Source organism: Mycteria americana, assembly GCF_035582795.1.
Source record: "Mycteria americana isolate JAX WOST 10 ecotype Jacksonville Zoo and Gardens chromosome Z unlocalized genomic scaffold, USCA_MyAme_1.0 Scaffold_18, whole genome shotgun sequence".
NCBI lineage: Eukaryota > Metazoa > Chordata > Aves > Ciconiiformes > Ciconiidae > Mycteria > Mycteria americana.
In genome coordinates, this window is record NW_027445436.1 from 13,572,894 (window position 1) to 13,600,804 (window position 27,911).

Sequence of the window (27,911 nt, forward strand, 5' to 3'; positions counted from 1 at the left end):
TCGTTCTTACAGTGGCATTAAGAATCTGCTACGGAAGGCCAGGCTCCCAGTGTACATGATATGACGCAAACCTGCATGTTTCAAAGCATCCTCAGAGCCACGCAGCTCTAGGCAACAGAAATCCCTTGTTACAACAATACCAACAGAGAAATAATAAAGGAAGCAGGAACTAGTTTTCATATTATGTGTTAACAAAGGTATAGGTTGGCTATTATGCTATAAATCTACCACTGACATCTTACTAGTATTAGGTTGCTTTTTGATTACTGAAAACTGAAAGCTGACATTTCCGAAATAAGACTCTTCCAAAATAAGGTTTCAGGGGGTCAAAGGGTTCCACCCCTAAATTCGGAACAATTTTAGGAAATTTCCTATCTGAAAAATGGCTCTAATTTAACACCATTCATTCCCCTGCTGTAAGAAAGAAGCCAGAAAGATGAGTTTAACAGAAGTATTGCATACCCTATTGACCTAATTTCTTTTGCTCAATCCACACATCTCATTTAAAGTTTGAAATGCTTACTATGCTAAAATTTTATCATTTAAAAATCACAATTCCTGTATGAGAAGCAACTCTTCTGTTCCTATACTTAAGTTTTCAAATAAGAATTAAAAACAAATGAGAACTAGAAACCAAACAGCTTTGAAGCATTCATACAGCAACCTGGCTTTCCCCCCCCCCCCAAGTTTTTCTCCTTAAGAAGTGCCTTTGATTTGGGTAACTCAGTTTCACTAGTTTTCTGCACCAACTGTCCCATCACTATTCTCCAATGAAAGAGGAAGCTTTATGTTAAAGAGTTTCCCGAAAGCACTGTGGACATCAAAGAAAAAAAAGGCAGGAAAACCAGAATGCTCACAGAGTATAAAGCCATGTGGGAGAAAAATTTGTTTCTCTTCCTATGTGAGCAGACTAATGAGTTTCAAGCCAGCAATTACATCTCATTATTGGCACTGTTAAAAAATTTTATTAAGCAATTGGTAAATTCTCATTTAATCACATTCACATACTAACAATTTCAAATTTTTCAGTTGAGTGTGTCCCCTAATAAGCAGGTCAGATCACACATGTCTTGCTGCTGCATAAACCTTTTTCTTCTTTGCTGAACACACATACTGGACTATTTGAATAAGCAAATACCTGGCAAACTCAAAATGTCTTCTGCTCTATACACAGAGATCCTTGTTGAAGAAAGTTTAGGTTTAAAAACACTTCACCTATATATATATATATATATATATAAATAAATAAAAAATATTTTCAATAAATACTCATAGGCCAGAGAAAAAAGGCCATGGTAGCAGATGTAATTAACACATGCGTTACAGAGTCATCATCATTCTGCCAAACACAGCGACATGTGAAAAATTTGATTAGTTTCCTCCTTATCCCTAATTTAGAAAAGCAACAACTGACAATCTAGGGGAAAGCAGAGTGAAGTAATACGCTTACTTCTTTTAAGGACAATACAATATGAAAATGGACAATAATAACAATTACTCTGATTACTTACAGCCTATAAAAAGGTAGGCAGGAAAAATAATGTCACGCGCTCCATCAAATAACACGGGGATATTACAAAGATGTGCAATTCTATAAAGATGACTGAAAAAGGAAAATATTGCAAGAAAAATTTAACCACTTTATTAAGGGACACTGTGAACTAACCAAAATTCAAATTCACAAACCCAACAGATATTTATATAATAAGCAAAACCCATTCTTGGATAAGCAGTGAACTCTGTTCTGCAGACAAACTAGTTTTCATTTCTGCAAACTCAAGCACTCAAGATTTATACCAGTACCCAAGAGCAAGGCACGCATTTAAATGATTACAAATTGTGTGCGAAAATAGAAAAAAATTTCACAGCAAATGTTTTTATAATTCACTTTTTAACCTGGAGTTACTGTTTTAATTACAAAAGTTTTACAGTACCTCTGACAATTTTACTTAGAGCAATTAGGGTCATCATGGAAAAAAGAGCTGATAAACTTGAAATCATTAGACTCTGGATGCACATTACTCCATATTTTAAAAAACTAGCTGCATGGTTTCACATGCAGGAATATAAAATACACAGCTATATGTATCTATTAGCAAAATTCAGATACTTCCTTAGGAAAAAGTCAAGTTAAAGGACCAGTTATGAGAAATGCATTTTCTCCTCACGCCATACATATTTTTCACTCTCTGTAGCTTTAACTACAGTAAGCTTTTTTCCTCATCCAGCATGAAATTTGCTGATCAAAGCCACTTGAAGCTGGTAAGTACTTAATTATTACTAAATAAATTGCAGTAGCAACACAACCTTTCTACAGAAACTCACACATTACAACTTAAAGACAATTTTTAATCCAGCATAATCTTAAACTGAGGATAAAAAGTGCAGTTTAAAGCAACATCATGTACTCTTATTCTTAAAGAACTGTCATAAATATTTTCACTCAAGAAAATCCCAGACTCCTATAAGAAGAAACCATAGCAGAAAAATTAAATTGCTAACATAGGAAACCATAAAACAAATGGTTTGGCTGGGGAGGTGAAACTTCTCAAATACAGCAGCACATATAAGAATGGAAGGGAATTTTTCTTGGTAGCTTATGAAACATAATCGACTCTACAAAATGATGAAGACTTTGTTGAAGAGTGCAAAGGGAAAGAAGCGCTTCAGCCTCCTCTCAGATGAGAGAAGGCAGACTTGGGGAACCACAGCGATGCAGTCATCCTTTACAAGCATGGATATTTAAGCACACTACTTACAACTGTATTTAAAAAAAAAAAAAAAAGAAAAACCCAACATTGAGCTACTCCAGTGCCCAGCATCATGCTCCAGGATATCCTACAGCACTCATCATCATCAGCTTCAATGCTGGCTGACCAGTGAGAAGTAGGGTCACTGTCTCTGCTTCTTCCAGACAGCAACAGAATCAGTACGGCCAGCTCTACATCTCACGCTTTGCTCTCGTAACAGGTATAGGCAGGGCTACAATGACACTCAAGTACAACACACTGCACCCTATGCATGCACAAGTCAAAGTCTCTGATCTGTATCCCTTTTAAGCACACCTTTTTTCCTAATTCCACTTGATTCCTATGAGCATCAGAAGGATGACAGAAACCACCTTCTTCATATTGTTCCCTGAATCCCACTAAACTCTCTACGATAGCCAAAGAAATCAACAAAATATGTCATTGATATAATTATGTGCCATCTTTTGATACTGAAGTTCCTTAAGTCATCTAACAGGGAGAAGTGCAACCAGTAAAGTGGTTAGTGGTTCACACAGCCCTGCACGTGAACAGCTGTGGTGATAGTGTAGGAAAAAAAAAAAAAAAAGGAAAACTGGATAGTGTTTCTAGCCCCATAAAGTCATTTAACATTAAATGTGCATGTCTAATTAGTGAGGTATATAGCAACCTCTAGTGTTATATGCCTGCTTAGAAAACAGCAAACATTCCAATATGTGAAGCTATAGGAAAAGCATTTGCCTTAAGTAATCAGTTGTCTTCTTGTCACTAATTTTATTAGAATGACATGGCGATGAGATGTCAGAATACAGCTGTTCAGGGAAAGACTCTCCTCTTCATTTCCAAGTGTCACACATACTAGAGCAGGCAGGCTAGCTGTAGAAAAGCTGAATATCATGAAAGCTGTTTCCAAATAGGTTAAAGGAATTAATGCTAACTGACTTGCAGTTTTAAGTGACAAATCAAATACCTGAAGTAATATGCCAGTTAGGTGCATGGCTTTACTTTTTGGTAATTGGACTTGTAGAATAGAAACCAAGCAAAGGAAAATCCTCATGGCAGGTATGTAACACTCCACCTGGTTGTGCTTTGTCACTTAGAGACTATACAGCCACCTCTGGTAGTCATTTGTGACAATAATGACATCAACACACATTTTACTTTATTTTTTTATAATAGTCTACCAATATAATTTAAAGATGCTACAAATATCAGCACTCCACAAATATGAGACACACACAGTGCAGTGCAATATCACCCTTGGCACTATGCTGATAAAATAGCTCTGTGTAACTAAAAACAAACCAGTGGTAACAGCGGATAGAGAAGGGAAGGATCTCAAAGTCAGGGCAGTCTACAATAGAGGACATCCAACACTAAATGAATACTGCCCTGGATCTTATTATAAAAGATCTATTATATCTATTTTTACTTCCAGCAGCTGCTTGTGATATTTATACAAATCTGTCAATTTTCATGCTCGCTGGAACGTGATACAAATTACCCAACATTATGAAGTTGTATTTTACTGAGCTCTTAAGTACACTATATTGAATATTCTCAGCTAATTCTTACATAGAAAATAGTCTTCAGAATTTAAAACAATTGGCAGTCTCTGCTCATAATAGGATTAGAAAAAAATCCTGCATGGAAATGGAATTACTTCTCACATTAAGGAAGGAATCATTAGAGCATCTGGTGAGGCTTAAATGATGACGGTCTATTCAGTTGCATTGCTAAGCAGATTTTAAGTGTTTCACAGCTACTTAATTTAAAAACCTATACCCTAAAATACTTTATGTAATATAAAGTACCATCTTCTTTTTAGGCTTTTCCTTCACAGAAAACAGTTTTTCATTACAGATACTGTGGTTTATTCTCTCAGAGATGCTTGCACTCTGATGGTAGAACCAGAACAGGAATTTAAATATAAATATTCTGCTTTGGCATCGTGGAGCAAGCTGAGTCCATCAGTGCTGGCTAAATTTAATAGTGGCTAACAGACTTCATAAGGTAGGAAAAGGAAGGACAACGTATGCCTCAAAACATCAATCTCTTATGAAATATGCGTGTTCATAAGTATTTATTCCTATTGCTTTTCTTGGTAACTGAAACTTTATAACAAATCTGTGTATTTTGAGAGGAAATCAGGTTAAAATACTTCCTTTATGGTGCTTAAGCCTGCCAGGGAACCCAAGGTTGTAAAGCTCCTGAGAAGAAAATGTTACCAGACTAGCAGTAAAGTCTTATGGGAGACAGGCTGCCCCTGGAACTGACTCTTCCCACCAGCCTGCCCATGTCCTGGCCCCACAGGACATTTTACAACAGATTTTAATACATTTTTATATTAGGGTCTTTTGATTTATAAGCAATCATGATCATAGTGACAAATTAAATCCCAGTCTTGGTGGCCATTTTTGCCTATTGTCCAGATGTACAGTTTTCTACCTGCAAAATAAGATCTTAAGTCAACATTACACATAAAAACTGTGTGTGGGGGGAAATCAAACATATTTCCTAACCATCCTCTCGTTTTTCTGGTTCTGTTTTAAATTTAAATTCACCTCCTTCGTTACAATTTCTACACTATACTAATATGGAGCATCTGGCTACAACAAGGCAGAAGCTTAAAAATAGCAGCGTGGAATATCTTTGGGCTATGTAAGAATATCATATTATATATGATATAATATATATCATATTGCCTTTTTGGTTTGCTTTTTCAGTTGATGAGTATGTCCATTTTCTGTACCTACCCTTACATTATATCCAACTATAAAAATACAGCTCCAACCCTGCTGGCACCCAATGGCTGGTATAACCAGCATCCTTCTCAGACTGCTATCCTACCACACTACAGTTGGTTAGATATTGTTTGGTTATTATTTGTAATACTGCCCAGCTCAGATCCCATGCAAAGTCTCTCTGCTAAAAGCCATACAGAAACCAACCAACAGTAGCTACTAAGAGCTTACATTTTTGGAAGAACTAAGAGTCTTGAATATGCCAGTACTATGTGTTTGCTCCAAGGTCTCTCTTTCTATTTGGCACATTTCAAGTGTGGCTTTGTTAGTCCTTCACATAATACAAGATAGATAATTTGACAGACAATTTCAATGTGATAGAATTTTTTTTCCCTGTTTTCTGCTATTCACCCCTATTGCCTCCTTTCTGCATGCATCAGTGTTAAGCAACAACAGAAGCCTGTCTGCCTTCAATAAGAGTATCAGCACAATTATTTCACAACTAAAATCAGGCAGCAATGTTAAAGTCTAATTGTAACTATGCATGTCTAGAGAGATGACGAATAAGGCACCCAAACGTCACAGCAGATTGTTGAAACGTTGCATACATGGAATGCAAGAGAATATCTGGGTGTTGTACGTCCATCCTTGGATCTTAACATCAGGGAGTCAATCTGCCTCAAAGATACCATTACAGATGGTGAAAACCGCATGCGAGAAGGCTGGAAAAGGCTGGTGTAGGGAGGAGCCTCACAGCACATAAAGACTCCTTTTACATTTCCAAGTTGTAAGGTTGAGGTGAGACGTGTGCAAAGGTACTGAGGTTGCTGCTTCTCTACTGATGGCTGCCACCTCTTCTGATAAGCCAGCAGACCACATGATTAGCCATTTCATAACCCAATTAAATCAAAATAATCCAGCTGAGCTTACTTTGAACCATGAGTTCAACTTTTGAACAGTAGATGTCCATAAACTCAGAGCATTTTGACAAAAACCAAGCCACACAGAAATGCACATGCAGTTATGCCAGATGACTACAAGATTACTGAGTGGTGATAACAGCCGGCTGTAATGGGACTACCAAGATAACCTCTTCCTGGCCCAAATATAACCAGAGGAACACATCTCGCTTTGGTCTGTGGAAACAGCAGTAGAATAAAATCAGAAACCAGGAACATAGGAAAAAGCTCTGAAGTGGAAAACAAAGCATCACACTAAAAACCAGACCAAGTTTTTGAGCATCAAGGTAGCATATCTCACACCATGCTAGGATCTATGATTTCAGAGGCCAACATTTGCAAATGCTTGGAAAACTCAGACTCCATATCTATGATTTGAGAAATGAAGAGAGCAGGTATTTAAGACAATGTCTGTGATACATAATGGGAAAATAGCTTCAATTAAAATTCTGAACACTCATTATCACTGCCAAGGGTATGAAAAGAGAGTGAGTGTCAAGCAGGGAAAAGATAATGGCAGAATGCATTCATCCTGGTTACCTGTTCATACTTTTACAACCAACCATTTCCAAAAGAGAAGGGGCTCAGAGAGAATTAAATCCTAAAGAGCAGTGGTTTAAGAATAAGGTGTATCTCTTGTTAACCCAGTCCTTTACAAAGTGTACAGACATGCAATTATTTACTCATTTTTGGCACACTGTCTGTACTTGACAAGCACTATAACAGTTTATTCCAGATCGCACTAACAAGGACCTTCCCGGTTTCCCTTGAAGCGTGGAGCAGGGCTGGCTGCCAAGATAAGAAGGATGCCTGACGCATGATTACCTGCCTTTACAAAATGGTCTGCAGCACAGATACAAAATAGGAAGGACCAACTTCAATATCTACTTCTTTAAAGCTATGGCCCTGTTTTTGAACCAGAGCAGATATTGGCTATTTATTACTATACAGGCTAATAAACTTTATCACTGGGTGTAGGTTTTATTGCCCATATTTGTAGGGCCCCGTCACAAAATGATCATTGTGTTATGTCTGATTTAACAAATAGATCTTTTGCCAAATATGCAGGAAGAAGTAAAGCAAGTTGAAAATCCAGTCTGCATAGTACTTGAGAACCACCACTCAGTGCATTTTTATAACAACATGATACATGACTAAAAAAAAAAAAAAATCATAATTCACACAAATCCCTGAAAACCTTCTGGTTGGAAAGCAGCTACTGAGCTGCTCTGTTAAGAGAATCAAAAGTCAGAAGTTTCTCAGACAGAGAAACTAATATTTTTTGTGCATTCAGAACAGATTCAAGTATAAAGCAAATAAGATTTATTCTGGGATTATTTAGCTATTCAGTTATCATTTCAGTTATTTAGTTCATCAGTATGTATTAAGGCATACAAAATTCAAGTTCCTCTACTCCTGAGTTTCAGCAAAGATGAGTTTCAAGAGAAGTCTATTTCTGAAGTTTTATATTTACCTGATGATCCTCTGAGCAGCATACTGATGAAGTGAGCGGAACTGTGCTGACATATTTGCTAAGGCTGCCAGACAATTTGTATGAAGGTATTTGTCCTGTCAGAAAGAAAAGGAAAGAAAAAAAAAACCACATCAAAATTTCCTTTTGATATACACTGACACCTACTGCAGGAATCATTCAAAAGACTGAGTAATATATGTGGCTTTAAAGGACATGGTCAAAAGCATATAGCAGAAATGCAAAGTGTATATACTTGGTGATGTTTTAAATATGTTTTCTTAAAATATAAAGCTTATAAAAGAGTGATTGTTTCCATATAGATTTCAGAGTGTATATGTGCGTATGTATACACACATATACATATGTGTGTCTTCATACCTTTAGCAATGTTGATTTACAATGACATCATAGATGTAAAATACTGAAAGACATTCTCCTCCTCTCCCTTCCTCTCTCTCCTTTTTGTAGTCTTATCCTAAAATTTTCTGCTTCATAACTCATCTCCCTATTAAATCTTTCAAAGCATTCTATATATCCCACAACTATAACCATACAATACTTCAGGGATCTGGTCCCCTTGTTAGCATCCCTGAAACCATTTGACCAGATAAGCATTTAAATGATGGCCCTATCAAAGTCAAAGGTTTTCACAGAACCAAACTTGTCCACTTATTCAATCCAATAGGGATTTATTTTCCCTATTCAAGTCTAAAATATGGATTTACATAACATAACAGATGTTATCTACAAATCCTACAAATATATACCAAGAATGTCCTCATTTCTTCCAATTCTTTTGATCATAAAAGTGAAATCCTTATGTTTTCCAATTTAAAATATATTTAAATTTTTTTTTTGCTACTTTTTCATGTAAAAACTTCTGTGCCTTTAATTGTTAAAAATATTCAAAAGTATATGATACCATGCTTACATGTTTGAGATAAGGTACAGAATCAAACGCTTGAAAAATGCACAAAAACAATCTGATATAGGGCTATAAAGTTGAAGCAGTTTTGCTTTGCTAGAGCTCAAAAAGGTTTTATGGCCCAGTCACTGTCCTACTTCATAAAAACACTAACAATAAATAGAGCTGAAATTATCACTTCTGACTAACTGAAGAGACAAACAACCTATAAAGAATCATTTCTTCTCATCAACCTAAGGAACTTTTTTCATCTGAAGATGAGCAGTTCAGTGCCTGAATCATGGACTTTAGAGAAACCTACTCTGAATTGAACGATAATACAGAGATGGTGTTACAAGTTCAGAATCACTTAATATTGTGCTTAGTTAATACAGCTCATCTTCCCATTCCTTCCCTCCTGTAAATTCAGATGCCAACTGGTTGCAACAGAATGAAGAAAAATGCCACACCCTGTTTGAAATTGAATTCATGCTGTTGAAGTTAGGCACGTAGTGTGGATTTCTAAGTGCTACACGTAACTCTTACCCTTGTCCGTGTCATGTTGTACTGGATGGTTCTTATCACAACTAGTATCAGGAGACTCCCAAGTGAGATCTCTGTTAAGACACGCTCAGCATACCAAGTGATATTTTTCAATATCTGAAAAAAAAAAAGAACAAAGTTCTTCAGCACTTAGGTCTGAATAAGAACATAGAAAGTTGTCTGGACCCTCGCATTCCTTAAGACAGGTAAATTAGCTTCCTGCTTCCTGCCTCAAATGTGACCAAAACCTGTTGTATTCTAAAGCAAGAATAATAAATAAATAAATAAATAAATAAATAAAACAAAACAGACCTCTGCAGTATTATCGTCTAGTAGATCTCATCAACTTTATTATAAGTCATGTGGAAACACACTAAGTGTAGAAAAATGATTAAATTTGGCAATACCCTAATTTCTACACCCTGTGCCACCACACTCCTATATTCTTTTTGATCTTACCCTTTACACTTTAAAAAGTATCCAGTTCCACCCTAGCCACCTGAATAACATTGCCAATTCTTTCCCATTTTCCCTCATAACAAGTTGGGCAAGAGGCAGCACATACGAGCTCTGACTGATCAGCAAGAGTGCACATGCTGAAGGACACAGGGCAGATCAACAGGTTAACTGCTGACTTCACAATGAAGCCTTTCTCTTGCCAGAGGTGAGGTCTCTTCCCTTAATAGGTTAGAAAAGGTCATCAGCTAGGTTAAGAGCTTCATATCTTTCAGTGCTCTCCACTATCGGGATGGATGAAGTTTACAACCATTTCTGAGTTTATTGCAGAAGGAGAGTCAATCCACTCTCTCCTCTTAGAATACTCAGCCAACCAACCTGGAAAGATAAAGCAAACATATGCACAAAACCCCCCCTTGCCTTAAAAGAAGAGTAAAAATGAGTCAACAGGAACTACCCTAAAACCATGGAGAAGATCTTCTATAAATTCAGGGTTATTCTGGGTCAAAACAAAAATTTGCTTAACAAGAACTATTCCACACAAAGTTATCACTCTGCATAACTTTGATATATTTGATATATTAAATAGGTTTCATTGAAACTTCATGTTCAGATGTCTTAAAAATCCCAACCCCACCAATCTCACCAATCAACTTCATTAATGAACCTCTTATCTTAAAAAGTTATATGAAAACACACTTATAACTATATTCGTTCTTCCCACCTCTCCTTTGGATGAGTGAAAAGAATTGTCACCCTTCAGTTTCTATAATTTCTGCTTTTAGAATTTCCTCTTCCTACCACTAACAAGCTCACTCAGCAAAACCTCTTCTTTCTTTCAGAGAGAGGATGGAGAAGTAGCAAGTGATTTCCTATAAGGAAAGATGGAGAGTTGACCACTGAATGACTTGCAGGACACAAAGGGAAAGGCAATGCGGGGAACTACCTCCAGCTGCTACTGATTTTATACTATTTACTCCTTCTGTCTAAGATATACACATTCATATAAACTGTAATAGAAAGAATCATAAGTTCATTTGTGAAAAAGAAGGGGTATCTGGAAACCAAAGTTAAAATCATATATATATTAATTTAGTGAAATTCTGAAATATTTAAAAAATAGCACTTCCAGAATCTACAGCCTCATACAGCTACCAAAAAAAAAAAAGGGATAATTTATGCAATGATATCTACACGGGATTCTGAAGGAATATAATCCTAAATTCTGCAAAATCTGTAGCAAAATCCAGGCCCAAATTTTAGGCATCCCTCATTACGAAGTGTTACACTACAGCATCATCCCTTGGTAAGGTAGCGAAGGACTCTTCCACGACACCTAAACATTGCCACAGAGAAATGATTCCACATATAAAAGAACGAACATCGGTTGTACTTACACATTCAGATAACCTGAAGAAATGCACAACCAACACACAAGTATGTAGATCTCGTTACTTATTTGTTAAAGGTGCAAAACACCACCTTCTCCTATTAATGGTAAGAGCAAAGGGTTACTTCATTTGATAATCATGTGTTTACAAACAATTGTAGAGTCATGTTTTTAAATTACATACTCGCTTGGTTGCTAATCACTAAAAGAGCACAGAACTAGAATCCAAAAAAGTCACCCCATATTTGTAGTTTCCATAATATTAAATTTGCTATTTGAAATTTTGTATTTTATATATGTAAGGAGATTAGAAATCACGGTCATGCACACTGTTCAGCTCAAAGGCAGTACGTTAAGAAATCTTTTTCTCTATGCCTATATTTGAGAAGGAAACAGGAGACCAAGAGCTATTTTAATAACACAGCTTTTTCCATTCAGCCCAGAGCCTGGATCTGTGCAAACCTTTCTGAATTATAGAATCGTAAAATCGTTTAGGTTGGAAAAGACCTTTAAAACCATCGAATCCAACCATTAACCTAACACTGCCAAGGCCACCACTACACCATGTCCCTAAGCACCATATCCATGTCTTGATATACCTCCAGGGATGGTGACTCAACCACTTCCCTGGGCAGCCTGTTCCAATGCTTGACAACCCTTTCAGTGAAGAAAAATTTCCTAATATCCATTCTGAACCTCCCCTGGCACAACTTGAGGCCATTTCCTCTCGTCCTATCACTTGTTACCTGGGAGAAGAGACCGACCCCCACCTCTATACAACCTCCTTTCAGATAGCTGTAGACAGTGATAAGGTCTCCCCTCAGCCTCCTTTTCTCCAGGCTAAACAACCCAGGTTCCCTCAGCCGCTCCTCATAAGACTTGTGCTCTAGACCACTCACCAGCTTCATTGCCCTTCTTTGGACACGCTCCAGCACTTCAATACCTTTCTTGTAGTGAGGGGCTGTCTTGGTTTAGCTTTAGTCCGCAACCAAGCACCACACAGCCGCTTGCTCAACCTCCCCTCCCGGTGGAAAGGGGGGGGAGAGAATGGGAAGAGCAAAAAAAAGAAAACTCGTGGGTTAAGATAAGAATGGTTTAATAACTGGAAAAAAGATGAAAAAAGTATATATATGTAATTAATAATAAATAATAATAATAAATCGTAATGAAAATTGCAAACGGACACAGCTGGTGAGTAAGCCAACGAGGGAAGGTGCCCCGCTGGACCTCTTGTTCACGAACAGAGAAGGACTTGTGAGCCATGTGATGGTTGGAGGCTGTCTTGGGCAGAGTGATCACGAAATGATAGAGTATTTGATTCATGGAGAAGCGGCAAGGGGGGTCAGCAAAACTGCCACCTTAGACTTCCGGAGGGCAGACTTTGGCCTGTTTAGGAGACTGGTCGAGAGAGTCCCCTGGGAGGCAGCCCTAATGGGCAAAGGAGTCCAGGAAGGCTGGACATTCTTTAAGGAGGAAGTCCTAAAGGCACAAGAGCGGGCTGTCCCCAGGTGCCAAAAGACGAGCCGGCGGGGAAGAAGACCGGCCTGGCTGACTACAGAGCTCTGGCTCGAACTCAGGAAAAAGAGGAGAGTCTATGACCTCTGGAAGAAGGGGCAGGCAAGTCAAGAGGTCTACAAAGGTGTAGCGACGCTGTGCAGGGAGAAAATTAGAAGAGCCAAAGATGAGCTAGAGCTCAATCTGGCTGCTGCCGTAAAATCACAGAATCACAGAATTGTATAGGTTGGAAAAAACCTTTAAGATCATCGAGTCCAACCATAAACCTAACACAACCAAGACCACCACTATACCATGTCCCTAAGCACCTCATCCAAATGTCCTTTAAATACTTCCAGGGATGGTGACTCAACCACTTCCCTGGGCAGCCTGTTCCAATGCTTGATAACCCTTTCAGTGAAGAAAAATTTCCTAATATCCAGTCTAAACCTCCCCTGGTGCAACTTGAGGCCATTTCCTCTTGTCCTATCACTTGTTACCTGGGAGAAGAGACCGACCCCCACCTCTCTACAACCTCCTTTCAGGTAGTTGTAGAGAGCAATAACGTCTCCCCTCAGCCTCCTTTTCTCCAGGCTAAACAATCCCAGCTCCCTCAGCCGCTCCTCATAAGACTTCTGCTCCAGACCCTTCACCAGCTTCTCTGCCCTTCTCTGGACACACTCCAGCACCTCAATGTCTCTCTTGTAGTGAGGGGCCCAAAAGTGAACACAGTATTTGAGGTGCGGCCTCACCAGTCCCGAGTACAGGGGCACAATCACTTCCCTAGTCCTGCTGGCCACACTATTTTTGATACAAGCCAGGATGCCATTGGCTTTCTTGGCCACCTGGGCACACTGCTGGCTCATATTCAGGCGGCTGTCAACCAACACCCCCAGGTCCTTTTCTGCCAGGCAGCTTTCCAGCCACTCTTCCCCAAGCCTGTAGCGTTGCATGGAGTTGCTGTGGCCCAAGTGCAGGACCTTGCACTTGACCTTGTTAAATCTCATACAATTGACCTCGGCCCATTGATCCAGCCTGTCCAGGTCCCTCTGCAGAGCCTTCCTACCCTCAAGCAGATCAACACTCCCACACAACTCGGTGTCATCTGCAAACTTACTGAGGGCGCACTCAAAGACAACAAAAGACAAAGTTGCAAAAAAAGTTGCAAAAAAAGACAAAAGAAAAAGTTGCAAAAAAAGACAACAAAAATACTTCTTCAAATACATTAGCAGCAAAAGGAGAGCTAAGGAGAATCTCCAGCCCCTAGTAGACGGGGGAGGGAACACAGTGACCAAGGATGAGGAAAAGGCTGAGGTACTTAATGCCTTCTTTGCCTCAGTCTTTAATAGCAGGGCCAATTGTTCTCTGGGTACCCAGCCCCTGGAGTTGGAAGATAGGGACGGGGACCAGAATGGAGCCCCCATAATCCAGGGGGAAATGGTGAGTGACCTGCTGCACCACTTAGACACTCACAAGTCTATGGGGCCTGATGAGATCCACCCGAGAGTACTGAAGAAACTGGCAGAAGTGCTCACCAAGCCCCTTTCCATCATTTACCAGCAGTCCTGGCTAACTGGGGAGGTCCCTGCTGACTGGAGATTAGCGAATGTGACACCCATCTACAAGAAGGGCTGGAAGGAGGACCTGGGGAACTACAGGCCTGTCAGCCTGACCTCGGTGCCGGGGAAGGTGATGGAGCAGATCATCCTGAGTGCCATCACACGGCATGTAGAGAATAACCAAGGGATCAAGCCCAGCCAGCATGGGTTTAGGAAAGGCAGGTCCTGCTTGACCAACCTGATCTCCTTCTATGACAAGGTGACCCACCTAGGGGATGAGGGAAAGGCTGTGGATGTTGTCTATCTAGACTTCAGTAAAGCCTTTGACACGGTTCCCCACAGCATTCTCCTGGAGAAACTGGCTGCTCATGGCTTGGACGGGTGTACTCTTCACTGGGTAAAGAACTGGCTGGATGTCCGGGCCCAAAGAGTGGTGGTGAATGGAGTTTACTCCGGTTGGCGGCCGGTCACAAGCGGTGTTCCCCAGGGCTCTGTGTTGGGGCCAGTCCTGTTTAATGTCTTTATCAATGATCTGGACGAAGGGATTGAGTGTACCCTCAGTAAGTTTACAGACGACACCAAGTTGGGTGGGAGCGCTGACCTGCTTGAGGGGAAGAAGGCTCTGCAGAGGGACCTGGACAGGCTGGATCGATGGGCTGGGGCCAATTGTATGAGGTTCAACAAGGCCAAGTGCAAGGTCCTGCACTTGGGCCACAACAACACCATGCAATGCTACAGGCTTGGGGAAGAGTGGCTGGAAAGCTGCCTGGTGGAAAAGGACCTGGGAGTGTTGGTTGACAGCCGCCTGAATATGAGCCAGCAGTGTGCCCAGGCGGCCAAGAAAGCCAATGGCATCCTGGCTTGTATCAAAAATAGTGTGGCCAGCAGGACTAGGGAAGTGATTGTGCCCCTGTACTCGGCACTGGTGAGGCGGCACCTCGAATACTGTGTTCACTTTTGGGCCCCTCACTACAAGAGAGACATTGAGGTTCTAGAGCGTGTCCAGAGAAGGGCAGAGAAGGTGGTGAAGGGTCTGGAGCATAAGTCTTATGAGGAGCGGCTGAGGGAACTGGGGTTGTTTAGCCTGGAGAAAAGGAGGCTGAGGGGAGACCTTATTGCTCTCTACAACTACCTGAAAGGAGGTTGTAGGGAGGTGGGGGTCAGTCTCTTCTCCCAGGTAACAAGCGATAGGACGAGAGGAAATGGCCTCAAGTTGTGCCAGGAGAAGTTTATATTAGATATTAGGAAATTTTTCTTCACTGAAAGGGTTATCAAGCATTGGAAAAGGCTGCCCAGGGAAGTGGTTGAGTCGCCATCCCTGGAGGTATTTAAAGGACGTTTGGATGAGGTGCTTAGGGACATGGTACAGTGGTGGTCTCAGTAGTGTTAGGTTTACGCTTGGACTCGATGGTTATTAAGGTCTTTTCCAACCTATACGATTCTGAGAAAAGGAAAACAACCAGAGAGAGAGAGAGACAGGAACAAAACATGTGTGTGTATGGGGGGGTGTGGAACCAAAAAGCAAGTGATGCAACCGCTCACCACCCGCCAACTGACGCCCAGCCAGTCCCCGAGCAGCGATCACTGCCCCCCAGCCAACTCCCCCAGTTATATACTGGGCATGACATCATATGGTATGGAATAGCCCTTTGGCCAGTTTGGGTCAACTATCCTGGCTGTGCCCCCTCCCAGCTTCTTCTGCACCTGGCAGAGCAGGGGAAGCTGAAAAGTCCTTGCCCAGTGTAAACACCACTTAGCAACAGCCCAAACATCAGTGTGTTATCAACATTATTCTCATACTAAAATCCAAAACACAGCACTATACCAGCTCCTAGGAAGAAAATTAACTCTATCCCAGCCGAAACCAGGACAGTATCCAACCCTTATTCTACCCATCTACGTCATGCCCAGGTTCTACCCTTTCCAATACATTCCAATTAATCACCACCACTTTCCCTGTATTTTGATATATACACACAGCTATCATTCCCTTGGTCTATGGGCCATCCCTCTCAAATGTCCACTGAGTTCATTTAGTCCATGACCTTGGGCTCCATCTGTCATAACAGCCCTTCAGGGCAGGAGAGAGGGTGTGTGTTGTCGGATTGTTGCATGCTGAAACCAGTTCTGGTTCCATCACTGCTGCACTTTGCTAGATTTCAGCAAAGTTCATTCTTCATTAATCTGGGAGATTCTCACTGAAATACCATTGATATGGCATATAGCCACCATAAAAGAGATGACATACAGTATTATATAGCAATTACCATCATAATATTTAGTTCATTGGCTATTCTCACCCAAAATCAAATCCCACGAATGGGCTTGCCTTTGCCCGAGGCAGGAGTAACCCAGACTGTCTTCCCCACCATGTTCTTTATGTGCACTACAGAGACTTTATCCCCTCCGAAAGTGCGTAAAAGTTTTGATTGGGCAGGGCCAGCTCGATTGACAAATCCCCTAGTGTTGACTAACCAGGTGGCCTTTGCTAAATGTGTATCCCAAGGTTTGAATGTCCCACCACCCATTGCTCGCAGTGTAGTATTTAACAGCCCATTGTATCGTTTGATTTTCCCAGAGGCTGGTACATGATAGGGGATGTGATATACCCACTCAATGCCATGCTCTTTGGCCCAGGTGTCTATGAGGTTGTTTCGGAAATGAGTCCCCTTGTCTGACTCAATTCTTTCTGGGGTTCCATGTCGCCATAGGATTTGTTTTTCAAGGCCCAGGAGAGTGTTCTGGGCGGTGGCATGGGGCACAGGATATGTTTCCAGCCATCCGGTGGTTGCTTCCACCATTGTAAGCACATAGCGCTTGCCTTGGCGGGTTTGTGGGAGTGTGATATAATCGATCTGCCAGGCCTCCCCATATTTATATTTCAGCCATCGCCCTCCATACCACAGAGGCTTTAACAGCTTGGCTTGTTTGATTGCAGCGCATGTCTCACATTCATGGATAACCTGTGCAATAGTGTCCATGGTCAAGTCCACCCCTCGATCACGAGCCCATCTCTGTGTTGCATCTCTTCCTTGATGGCCTTGAGGGGTCATGGGCCCACAGAGGTATAAAGAATTCACCCTTATGTTGCCAGTCCAGATCCACCTGAGCCACTTCAATCTTAGCAGCCTCATCCACCTGCTGGTTGTTTTGATGTTCCTCAGTGGCCTGACTCTTGGGTACGTGAGCATCTGCATGACATACTTTTACAAGCAGGTTCTCTACCCAGGCAGCAATATCTTGCCACAGTGCTGCAGCCCAGATGGGTTTGCCTCTGCGCTGCCAATTGTTCTGCTTCCATTGCTGCAACCACCCCCCCCCGGGCATTTGCCACCATCCATGAGTCAGTATAGAGATAGAGCATTGGCCACTTTTCTCGTTCAGCAATGTCTAAAGCCAGCTGGATGGCCTTTACTTCTGCAAATTGGCTTGATTCACCATCTCCTTCAGCAGTTTCTACCACTTGTCATGTAGGACTCCATACAGCAGCTTTCCACCTCCGATGCTTTCCTACAATACGACAGGACCCATCAGTGAACAGGGCATACTGCTTTTCATTTTCTGGTAGTTTATTGTACAGTGGGGCCTCCTCAGCACGCATCACCTCCTCCTCTGGCGATATTCCGAAATCTTTGCCTTCTGGCCAGTCCATAAGTGCTTCCAAGATTCCTGGGTGATTGGGGTTTCCTATTCGAGCCCGTTGTGTGATCAGTGCAACCCACTTACTCCACAAAGCATCAGTTGCATGATGTGTAGAGGGGACCCTCCCTTTGAACATCCAGCCCAGCACCAGCAGCCGGGGTGCCAGGAGGAGCTGTGCTTCAGTACCAACCACTTCCAAAGCAGCTCAAACCCCTTCATATGCTGCCAATATCTCTTTTTCAGTTGGAGTATAGCAGGCCTCAGATCCTCTGTATCCCCGACTCCAAAACCCTAAGGGTCGACCTCGAGTCTCCCCTGGTGCTTTCTGCCAGAGGCTCCAGGTAGGGCCATTCTCCCCGGCTGCCGTGTAGAGCACATTCTTTACATCTGGCCCTGCCCGGACTGGCCCAAGGGCTACTGCATGAACTATCTCCCGTTTAATTTGTTCAAAGGCTTGTCGTTGCTCAGGGCCCCATTGGAAATCATTCTTCTTCCAGGTCACTTGGTAGAGAGGGCTTACAGTCAGACTGTAATTTGGAATATGCATTCTCCAAAAACCCACAACGCCTAAGAAAGCTTGTGTTTCATTTGTGCTAGTTGGTGGAGACATGGCTGTTATTTTGTTAATCACATCCATTGGGATCCGATGATGTCCATCTTGCCATTTTATTCCTAGAAACTGGATCTCCTGTGCAGGTCCCTTGACCTTACTTGGTTTTATGGCAAAACCGGCTTTCAGGAATATCTGGACTATTTTCTTCCCTTTCTCAAAAATTTCTTCTGCTTTATTGCCCCATACGATGATGTCATCAATGTACTGCAGATATTCTGGAGCTTCACCCTGTTCCAGTGCCGTCTGAATCAGTCCATGGCAAATGGTAGGGCTGTGTTTCCACCCCTGGGGCAATCGATTCCAAGTGTACTGAACGCCCCTCCAAGTGAAAGCAAACTGTGGCCTGCACTCTGCTGCCAAAGGGACTGAGAAGAACGCATTAGCGATATCACTTGTAGCATACCACTTGGCTGCTTTTGACTCCAGTTTGTATTGCAGTTCCAGCATGTCTGGCACGGCAGCACTCAGCGGCGGCGTGACTTTATTCAGGCCACGATAGTCTACTGTTAGTCTCCACTCGTCTCCATTAGACTTTTGCACTGGCCATATGGGACTGTTAAAAGGTGAACGACTCTTACTGATCACTCCTTGGCTCTCCAGTCGACGAATCAGCTTATGGATGGGAATCAGGGAGTCTCGGTTGGTACGACATTGCCTCTGGTGCACCACTGTGGTACCAATTGGCACCTGTTGTTCTTCGACCCTCAGCAACCCCACAACAGAAGGGTCCTCTGAGAGACCAGGCAAGGTGGACAGCTGTTTAATTTCCTCCTTCTCCAAGGCAGCTATACCAAAAGCCCACCGGTACCCTTTTGGGTCCTTGAAATACCCTCTCCTGAGGTAGTCTATGCCAAGGATGCACGGAGCCTCTGGACCAGTCACAATGGGGTGCTTTTGCCACTCACTCCCAGTTAGGCTCACTTCAGCCTCCAATACAGTCAGCTGTTGGGATCCCCCTGTCACTCCAGAAATACAGATGGGTTCTGCCCCTGTATAGCTTGATGGCATTAGGGGACACTGTGCACCGGTGTCTACTAGAGCCTTATACTCCTGGGGGTCTGATGTGCCAGGCCATCGAATCCACACAGTCCAGTAAACCCGGTTGTCCCTTTCCTCCACCTGGCTGGAGGCAGGGCCCCCCTAATCCTGGTCATAGTATTCATTAGCCATTTCTTGTACATATGAGCCAGGAGCTCCTTCATTAAAATCAGGAGTAAGATCAGCCCTTTTACTCTGTCTGGGGAACTGTCTGCTGGAAACCAGAGCAGCAATTTTCCTGGAAGAACCCCCTTTGGTGATTGTTTTTCCTTGCAACTCACGTACCCGTTCCTCTAGGGTCGAGGTAGGTTTTCCATTCCACTTCCTCATGTCCTCTCCATGGTCACACAAGTAAAACCACAGGGTGCCCTGTGGTGTGTACCCTCTATATCCTCTCTCTTGAGCAGAGGAACGCTGACTCCTAATAGCTGAGACACTGGTCTGTACAGGTGGGGAGTAGGACCTATCCTCTTTGAGTTGCTGGACCTCCCGGGACAGTTTCTCCACAGCCAAGACGAGGGAGGAAGAGATACTTTCTTCGTATTCTGGAGCTGGCTGGCTGCTTCATCCACTGTTGTACCCTCTCCATCTTTCCAGGTCAGTATTGCCAATGAGTTGGCCCACGAGAGTGGTGCGCTCTGTACCAACTTCCACCACATGAGTCATGTGCAGTGGACCTCATCTGGATCTGTGGGTATCTGCTTGTCATCCAGGTCACCATAAATTGCCTCCAGCACAGCTAATTCCCTCAGGTACTGGATCCCTTTCTCCATGGTGGTCCATTTCCTGGGGCGATATACAACATCTTCCTTGAAGGGATATCTTTCCTTCATAGCTGACAGGAGTCGCCTCCAGAGGCTGGGGGCTGGTGCCCCTTTTCCAATCGCTTTGTCAGTGCCCCCTTCCCTAGAAAGGGATCCCAGCTGTTTGGCTTCCTTACCCTCTAATTCCAGGCTACTGGCCCCACTATCCCTGCGTCGGAGCAGCCAGGTGCCAATGTGCTCGCCTGGACGATGGCTGAAATCTTTTTGCATATCTCACAGCTCACTCAGGCATAGGGATTGGGTGGTTTCCGTCTCATCTTCTTCCTCTTCCTCTCCTTGTGATGGCCCTGCTCTTTCATCTTCCCTTTCTAAACTAGCTGACTTTCTCTTCTGAGATTTCTTCTTGTGTACATGGGCAACTGATACTGACACAGGCTGGTTCCGTGGTTGAACCACATTATCTGTCACAGGGGTCTGGAGTAGCCACGGTGCCTGTCATTTTGTCACCAGACCCTTGAGGGTTCTGAATAGTGTTGAACAGGGCTCGGTAGGCATGGGCCAGGCCCCAGCACATTGCAGTGATTTGTATCTCCTTAGAATTGCCAGGGTGACAACATACTTTTTCCAAATAGTCTACTAATTTTTCAGGATTCTGCACTTGTTCAGGGGTGAAGTTCCAAAACACTGGAGGTGCCCATCGTCCTAGGCATTTGCCCATGCTATCCCACACACCCTGCCACTCATAACTATCCGGCCTTGGGGCAGATCTCTGGATAATGTTCTTAAATTCCTTACTAACCTTGGACAAAACCAAAACAATATTCCCAAGCAATACCAATAGATGTATCTTAACTACCCAAGGATGTTCAAGATACTGAAAAGTTATTGTAACAAAGGAGGAAACATTGTAGAAGAAAGTAGCGAAGGTGCCACTCTGCATTTCCTCCATAAAAAACCTCTCGGAGGAAGAGGTATAATTGCTAATTGTCTCCATGAGGTGGTACCCGACATACAGTAACGGTTTCAGTACTGCACTTAGATACCAAAATATACCCAAGGTCACTGTTTTAATAACAAATCTCACAGGCAAAACATCACTAATCACTGCAGAGCACAGCAAACTGCAAAAACCAACACCGGTCTTGAACATGTACAGCAAAAATATGAGCATGGTGCAGATCAGGTAAACCAATATCGAGAACACATGAATCAATATCATGGCCCACAACTACTAACAGATCTAAATTCCTTAATACGCTCTGGTTAATCTGTTATTATCTCAAACCCTTCGTGCCCCACGTTGGGCGCCAAAATGGACTGTTGTGGTTTAGCCCCAGTCGGCAACCAAGCACCACGCAGCCGCTCGCTCACCCTCCCCCCCAGTGGGATGGGGGAGAGAATCGGAAGAGCAAAAGTAAGAAAACTCATGGGCTGAGATCAGAACAGTTTAATAATTGGGGAAAGGAGGGAAGAATATATATGTTGTAATAATAATAATAAATTGTAATGAGAAGGAAAACAACAAGAGAGAGATAGGAACAAAACATGGGGGGGGGGTGGGGGGGAAATGCAAGCAATGCAACCGCTCACCACCCGCCGACCAATGCCCAGCCAGTCTCCAAGCAGCGATTGCTGCCCCCTGGCCAACTCCCCCCAGTTTATATACTGGGCATGACAGCATATGGTACAGAATAGCCCTTTGGTCAGTTTGGATCAACTATCCTGGCTGTGCCCCCTCCCAGCTTCTTCTGCACCTGGCAGAGCAGGGGAAGCTGAAAAGTCCTTGCCCAGTGTAAACACCGCTTAGCGACAGCCAAAACATCAGTGTGTTATCAACATTATTCTCATCCTAAATCCAAAACACAGCACTATACCAGCTCCTAGGAAGAAAATTAACTCTATCCCAGCCGAAACCAGGACACGGGCCCAAAACTGAACATAGTATTCGAGGTGCGGCCTCACCAGTGCTGAGTACGGGGGACAATCACTTCCCTAGTCCTGCTGGCCACGCTATTTCTGATAAAAGCCAGGATTCTTTTCATACAGTGGAATATGAGTAGGCTATATAGGAGTCCTCTAAGAATATTAACAGCACAGTTGTCACTGCAGATGACAACTTGTTTTTCAGTGGAACATTTCCTTAGAGTAAATTAAAAGTTGTATTATAAAAAGAATACTTCAACTAGGAAGTTCTTATTCTCCCTTTCTAATTATCTTCCTGATCTTTGTTTCTCTTCCATCAGTCTGCTTTGGTATTGAATTTTCCCCATACTCCCTGTAGTTCTGTTTGGAATATCACCATTATAATCAGCCAACAGACTGCTGTTGACCAATCTTTCCAAATGAGTTGCAGCAAGGCAGTTTGATGTATTTTACAGTATGCCTCTTGCTGAATTTCTTTTCTAGTCAGCAGCCTTAATTTTTGCAGTAAGTTTAAAACACATACACAGAGCACATGCGTCCCACAAGGCCCCATCAACTAAGCAAATAATTTATACTACAATCTGTGAAGCAAAGATCTTAAGTAATACGCTGTTTTGAGGACCCAATAGGCATTCAAAACACTGCAATAATGAAGTTATATTAGTGTTGTCCTGGTTTCAGCTGAGATAGAGTTAATTTTCTTTATAGTGGCTGGTATGGAGCTATGTTTTGGATTTGTGCTGAAGACAGTGTTGGTAATACAGAGATGTTTTAGTTGTTGCTGCACTAGTCAAGGACTTTTCAGCTTCCCATGCTCTGCCAGGTGCAGAAGAAGCTGGGAGGGGGCACAGCCAGGATAGTTGATCCAAACTGGCCAAAGGGCTATTCCATACCATATGACGTCATGCTCAGCATATAAACTGGGGAAGAAGAAGGAAGGGGGGACATTCGGAGTGATGGCATTTGTCTTCCCAAGCAACCATTACGCGTGATGGAGCCCTGCTTTCCTGGAGATGGCTGAACACCTGCCTGCCCATGGGAAGTAGTGAATGAATTCCTTGCTTTGCTTGCGTGGCTTTTGCTTTACCTATTAAACTGTTTTTATCTCAACCCTCGAGTTTTCTTGCTTTTGCTCTTCCGATTCTCTCCCCCATCCCACCGGGGGGGAGTGAGTGAGCGGCTGCGTGGTGCTTAGTTGCCGGCTGGGGCTAAACCACGACAAGTGTTGAGAATGGAGAGGTTAGACTATCATTGTTTTATATCACCTAATCTGAAATACATACTCAAAAAGCCCTGTAACCTACATATAATTCTGCTTCATTTTATCCATCAACTTTTGCCCTTAAATCCCAAACATGTATGTCACAGGCTCTCTTTGCTTTAAGGGTTTCTTTTCATTATCAGTTGGTATCAAGTCCTCCTTCCCTTCCACACCATACTCCTACCTATGCCTTTAAAAGCATTTTTATCAGCTCCAAACACAGACAGACCTATCCTATCAAATACACAGGACGATGACAACGAAGACCTTTAAGAAATGCATCCAACATTCCTCTCTCAGCAAAATTTGCAGTCATGACAGACCTATATGTGATTAATCAGAAAGATTCAAAGCAGCAGAATTAAAAGGAAAAAAATTTTTTTACAAGAAGCATTCTTATAGGACTCCTCCTTTATGGCAGAAAAGCAGCCACCACCTTCACATACCTCTTTTTCTTGGCTACCTCCAGCTTGATGCCCCCGTTAAGTGCCAGGCTGCCCAGGCCACCCATCCCCTGACAGCCAGTGAGGCACTTGCTTTTTGAGTACTCCACTGCAGAGCACCCCAAGCTGAGCTCTGCAATGGGTACTCTAGCTTTTCCCAGCATTTGAGATAGGAGTATTGCTGGCAAAAATCAGGGTATTATTTAACACAGTGCACTGGGGGATATTATATTTCCCTTAGTATCGTGTAGGATCCTACTGTAAGTAATACTTAATAGTCAAGATATAATTACACGTACATTTTATGAAAACTCTTAGTCAATAGATTCTAAAGCAAAAACCCAAGTGGAAAAAAAAAGATTCCTATGGAGCTTATTCTAGATAAGGGTAATACTTTATAAGTACTATCTTTAAAATGCCTTTTTTTTGTTGGTTTTGCCTTTTTTTTTTTTTTTAACCTTCCAGGCTCTGCAAATTCCACGTGCACATACATTTCTTTCATTTACCTCCCACCCTCATTCTCACCTTAACTCTGTGTCTCTTGAAGCTCTTTCACAGTACAAGAGACATTTGTAATAGCATCTTAATTAGGATTCATCAAACTCTCTCCTCCCTCACTTCATTCCTAGCATACCTGAAAGCCTCTCTTTCATGAAGTATATCAGAGAAGATTGCATTTACCTATGCTGAAAGATCTTGGTGGTTTTTTGATGAACCTCCTAAAAAAGGAGGAACCTCCTAAAAGGATTCTTACCCATTTATGTTTTGAAAATCATGCGTACAAAGGTCTATGCATCAAGAGGTATGTCCCAGATGTCATTACAGACTAGATACACTAAAATGAAAAAAAGATATAGCCACTGAATACATTTGGTAGGCTCAGGAAATTAATGTTAGTAGGTAGGCTGATGCAGTTTGAGATACAGAAGTCATTTCTGTACCATATATGAAGAGACAAAAGTTCAGATCATTACAATTAAAAAAAAAAAAGTGTCTTTGTTATCACATGCTACCTAGTACCTGACTTTTGTCAGCACCTTCCTATTTCCCACAAGGGAGCTAAAGTGAAGCCGATGACTATAACCTATAGACGGGAAAACCACTGTTTAATAGTAGTGCAGTGCTGGCTAAGGTGACAAACATCCCCAGCAACAGGCTCAAGTGTGACAATTTCTGGTAAACACCTTTTGCTAAAGGGATAGGAAAAACCAGAATACAGGGAAGAGGGAAAGACTTGAGAGGTATTTAAGGGAAGAATGATCAAGGCTGAGGAACAAATAGGAAACATGAAATCACTACAAGAAAGGTTTCCACATATAGCAGGCTATGAGTGGATGCGGAAACAGGTATAATTTCTGGTTATAACAAGTCACTAATGCTATTTTAAGACAAAGTGATGACGGTATAAATGAAAGCAAGTCATCCAAGGAGTTTCAGTCAGCAAGGACAACTAGTCAGGGCGGACAACATAGATGATTAACAGGAATAGCCTGAAAGACAAAGAAAAATCCACATGTATTTTCACAAAACAGGCAACTGAAAAGTTAGAGCTGTTAGTTGTCTAATTAATGGATTACACATACTAACTGCACTGCAAGAAGATACTCTCCTAGAGAACTTGATCATCCCAAGGCTGCTAAGCATAAACCTATGATCAGATACAGCAAGTTAGTGGGTTACTTCACAACTGCAAAATGCTAAAGTAAGTGTAGACAGTTACTTTGGTTGCAATTGTTTGTGATTTCTTAAAAACAGCTTATTTATGACCATGTGAATGTATCTGTTTTCAAGAGAAGATTTTATATAAATAAATGAACCACTTTGACAACAAAAAATATCTTAAGCTGAGCACTTGAACCTTCCAGAAGAAAAATATACTGTTATTTGAAGAACCATATATGATCATTAAGTAATGGTTACATTCTGTAATATATAAATGTAACAGGGATAAGTTGTGGTTGCACATTTCATTTCCTGACTTCTGAATGCTTAGAGTACTGAAAATTAAACATACTTTTAAAACCAAAAATCTATCTATGAAAATGGGTAGTATAAAATACTATTTGTTTTGACATCACACACAATGGAAATCCAAAGCAATAGTACATAAAGGGACATATTTCTAGATGCTTACTGAAAAGAAAGAATTTTACTCAATTTGCTCTAAAATGATACCCAAGGGTTGTTTTTCCCCCCCTCCGAGATAAAATACACTTACCCCAACAAAAGAGATCAACTTACTGATTAAATCTCTAATAAGCTATTTCTTATAGTCTCTCATTTATGAGCGAAACAGCAAAGCAACCTCCTCCCACAAATAAAATGAGGCCCATGTTTCTTCCCACCCCCTTTAGTGCTGTTTTGTGGGGCACATCCCTGTACTTTACCAACCAAAGTGGAAGTTCCTTGATTCACACTATGATGGATCTCAGGAGTCTCAGGTCCCATCGTGCACTCTCTCACAAAAGGTGTCCCCACGGGACACGAGGAATGGGACTGGAACAAGTTAGATAACCTCAAGTAGGACCTTGAGTCCTCCAACGTCTCCAGTCACATCTTTCTCATCCACCTATGGCTCCCTGTGCTATGCACAAGCCTTTGCCCTTCCCATTTTCCCTCCCTGTAGCCCATATCCAGCTCCTTGCCCTCCCAGACCTCATTCCTTCTCAGATCTTTCTCTTCCCAGCTTCCACTTCGCCCACCCACACCTTGCCCATTCAAGTCTCTCATCGAAAAGAAGTCTGACTTCACCTTCTCCAGCATTTTGTCACTCTGCTCCTACCCTGCCTCTTTTCTCATTTCTTTGCTCAGCAATCCCAAATTTTATCTCTTTCTTGTTTAATTCCTCTCTTGCCCACTGCACCCATCCCATGTTCCTTGCACAGCCAGCCACAGCCTCCTTCCGATTTCTCCTAACTGTTGTCACGTCAGGCTCCTGTTCCTAAACACTTTCTTCAGACGTGTAGACATGGTTTAGTGGTGGACTTGGCAGTGTTAGGTTTATGGTTGGACTCGATGATCTTAAAAGGTCTTTTCCAATCAAAATGATTCTATGATTCTATGTGGCTTCAACCATTGCCAAGCAGCAACAGAAGCATCACTGGGTGCAGTCCCATTCCACAGGAGCTGGAAGCAGCACTTACATAGGGACAAGCTGAAGCTTGTGTATCTCAACTGATACATGATCCCTGGGCAGGGGAGGATGCAAACAGCCCAGCTGGCTCTGGGAGCAGCAAAATGAGAATATTCAATCACCATGGACATCAGGCCACCTCTGGCTACGTATCTGCTGTGCAGATAGAAACAGACTGCTCCCCTTCCCCCAGAGATTTATAATTTGGTCAAATTTGTGAGATTATCAGCAGCAGAGCCCTAGCACAGACTACCTGCCACATTTCAAATTTCTAATGCAAAACATGAAGTTACCAGAGCTTTTTAAAGAACATGTTGACAGTTGTAACCATGGACAAGATGTGTTCATGCCCTAGTGTCGTGGTTTAGCCCCAGCCGGCAACTAAGCACCACGCAGCCACTCTCTCACTCCGCCTCGGTGGGATGGGGGAGAGAATCGGAAGAGCAAAAGTAAGAAAACTTGAGGGTTGAGATAAAAACAGTTTAATAGGTAAAGCAAAAGCCGCGCACGCAAGCAAAGCAAAGCAAGGAATTAATTCACTACTTCCCAGGGTCAGGCAGGTGTTCAGCCATCTCCAGGAAAGCAGGGCTCCATCACGCGTAATGGTTACTTGGGAAGACAAACGCCATCACTCCAAATGTCCCCCCTTCCTTCTTCTTCCCCAGTTTATATGCTGAGCATGACGTCATATGGTATGGAATAGCCCTTTGGCCAGTTTGGATCAACTGTCCTGGCTGTGTCCCCTCCCAGCTTCTTCTGCACCTGGCAGAGCACGGGAAGCTGAAAAGTCCTTGACTAGTGCAGCAACAACTAAAACATCTCTG

At 42.4% G+C, this 27,911-nt stretch overlaps 1 protein-coding gene across 4 annotated transcripts in view; it reads right to left on the reverse strand.

Annotated features, from left to right (window-relative positions):
• The window catches only part of DYM (dymeclin), a 297,267-nt gene that overhangs the window by 117,500 nt on the left and 151,856 nt on the right, over nucleotides 1-27,911 (reverse strand). For all 4 annotated transcript variants that reach the window (XM_075488866.1, XM_075488867.1, XM_075488869.1 and 1 more), the window contains 2 exons: nucleotides 9,375-9,488; nucleotides 7,925-8,019 (listed from right to left, as the gene is read on the reverse strand). In XM_075488866.1, the coding sequence (XP_075344981.1) occupies nucleotides 7,925-8,019; nucleotides 9,375-9,488 (209 nt within the window). The remainder of the gene's footprint in view (nucleotides 1-7,924; nucleotides 8,020-9,374; nucleotides 9,489-27,911) is intronic.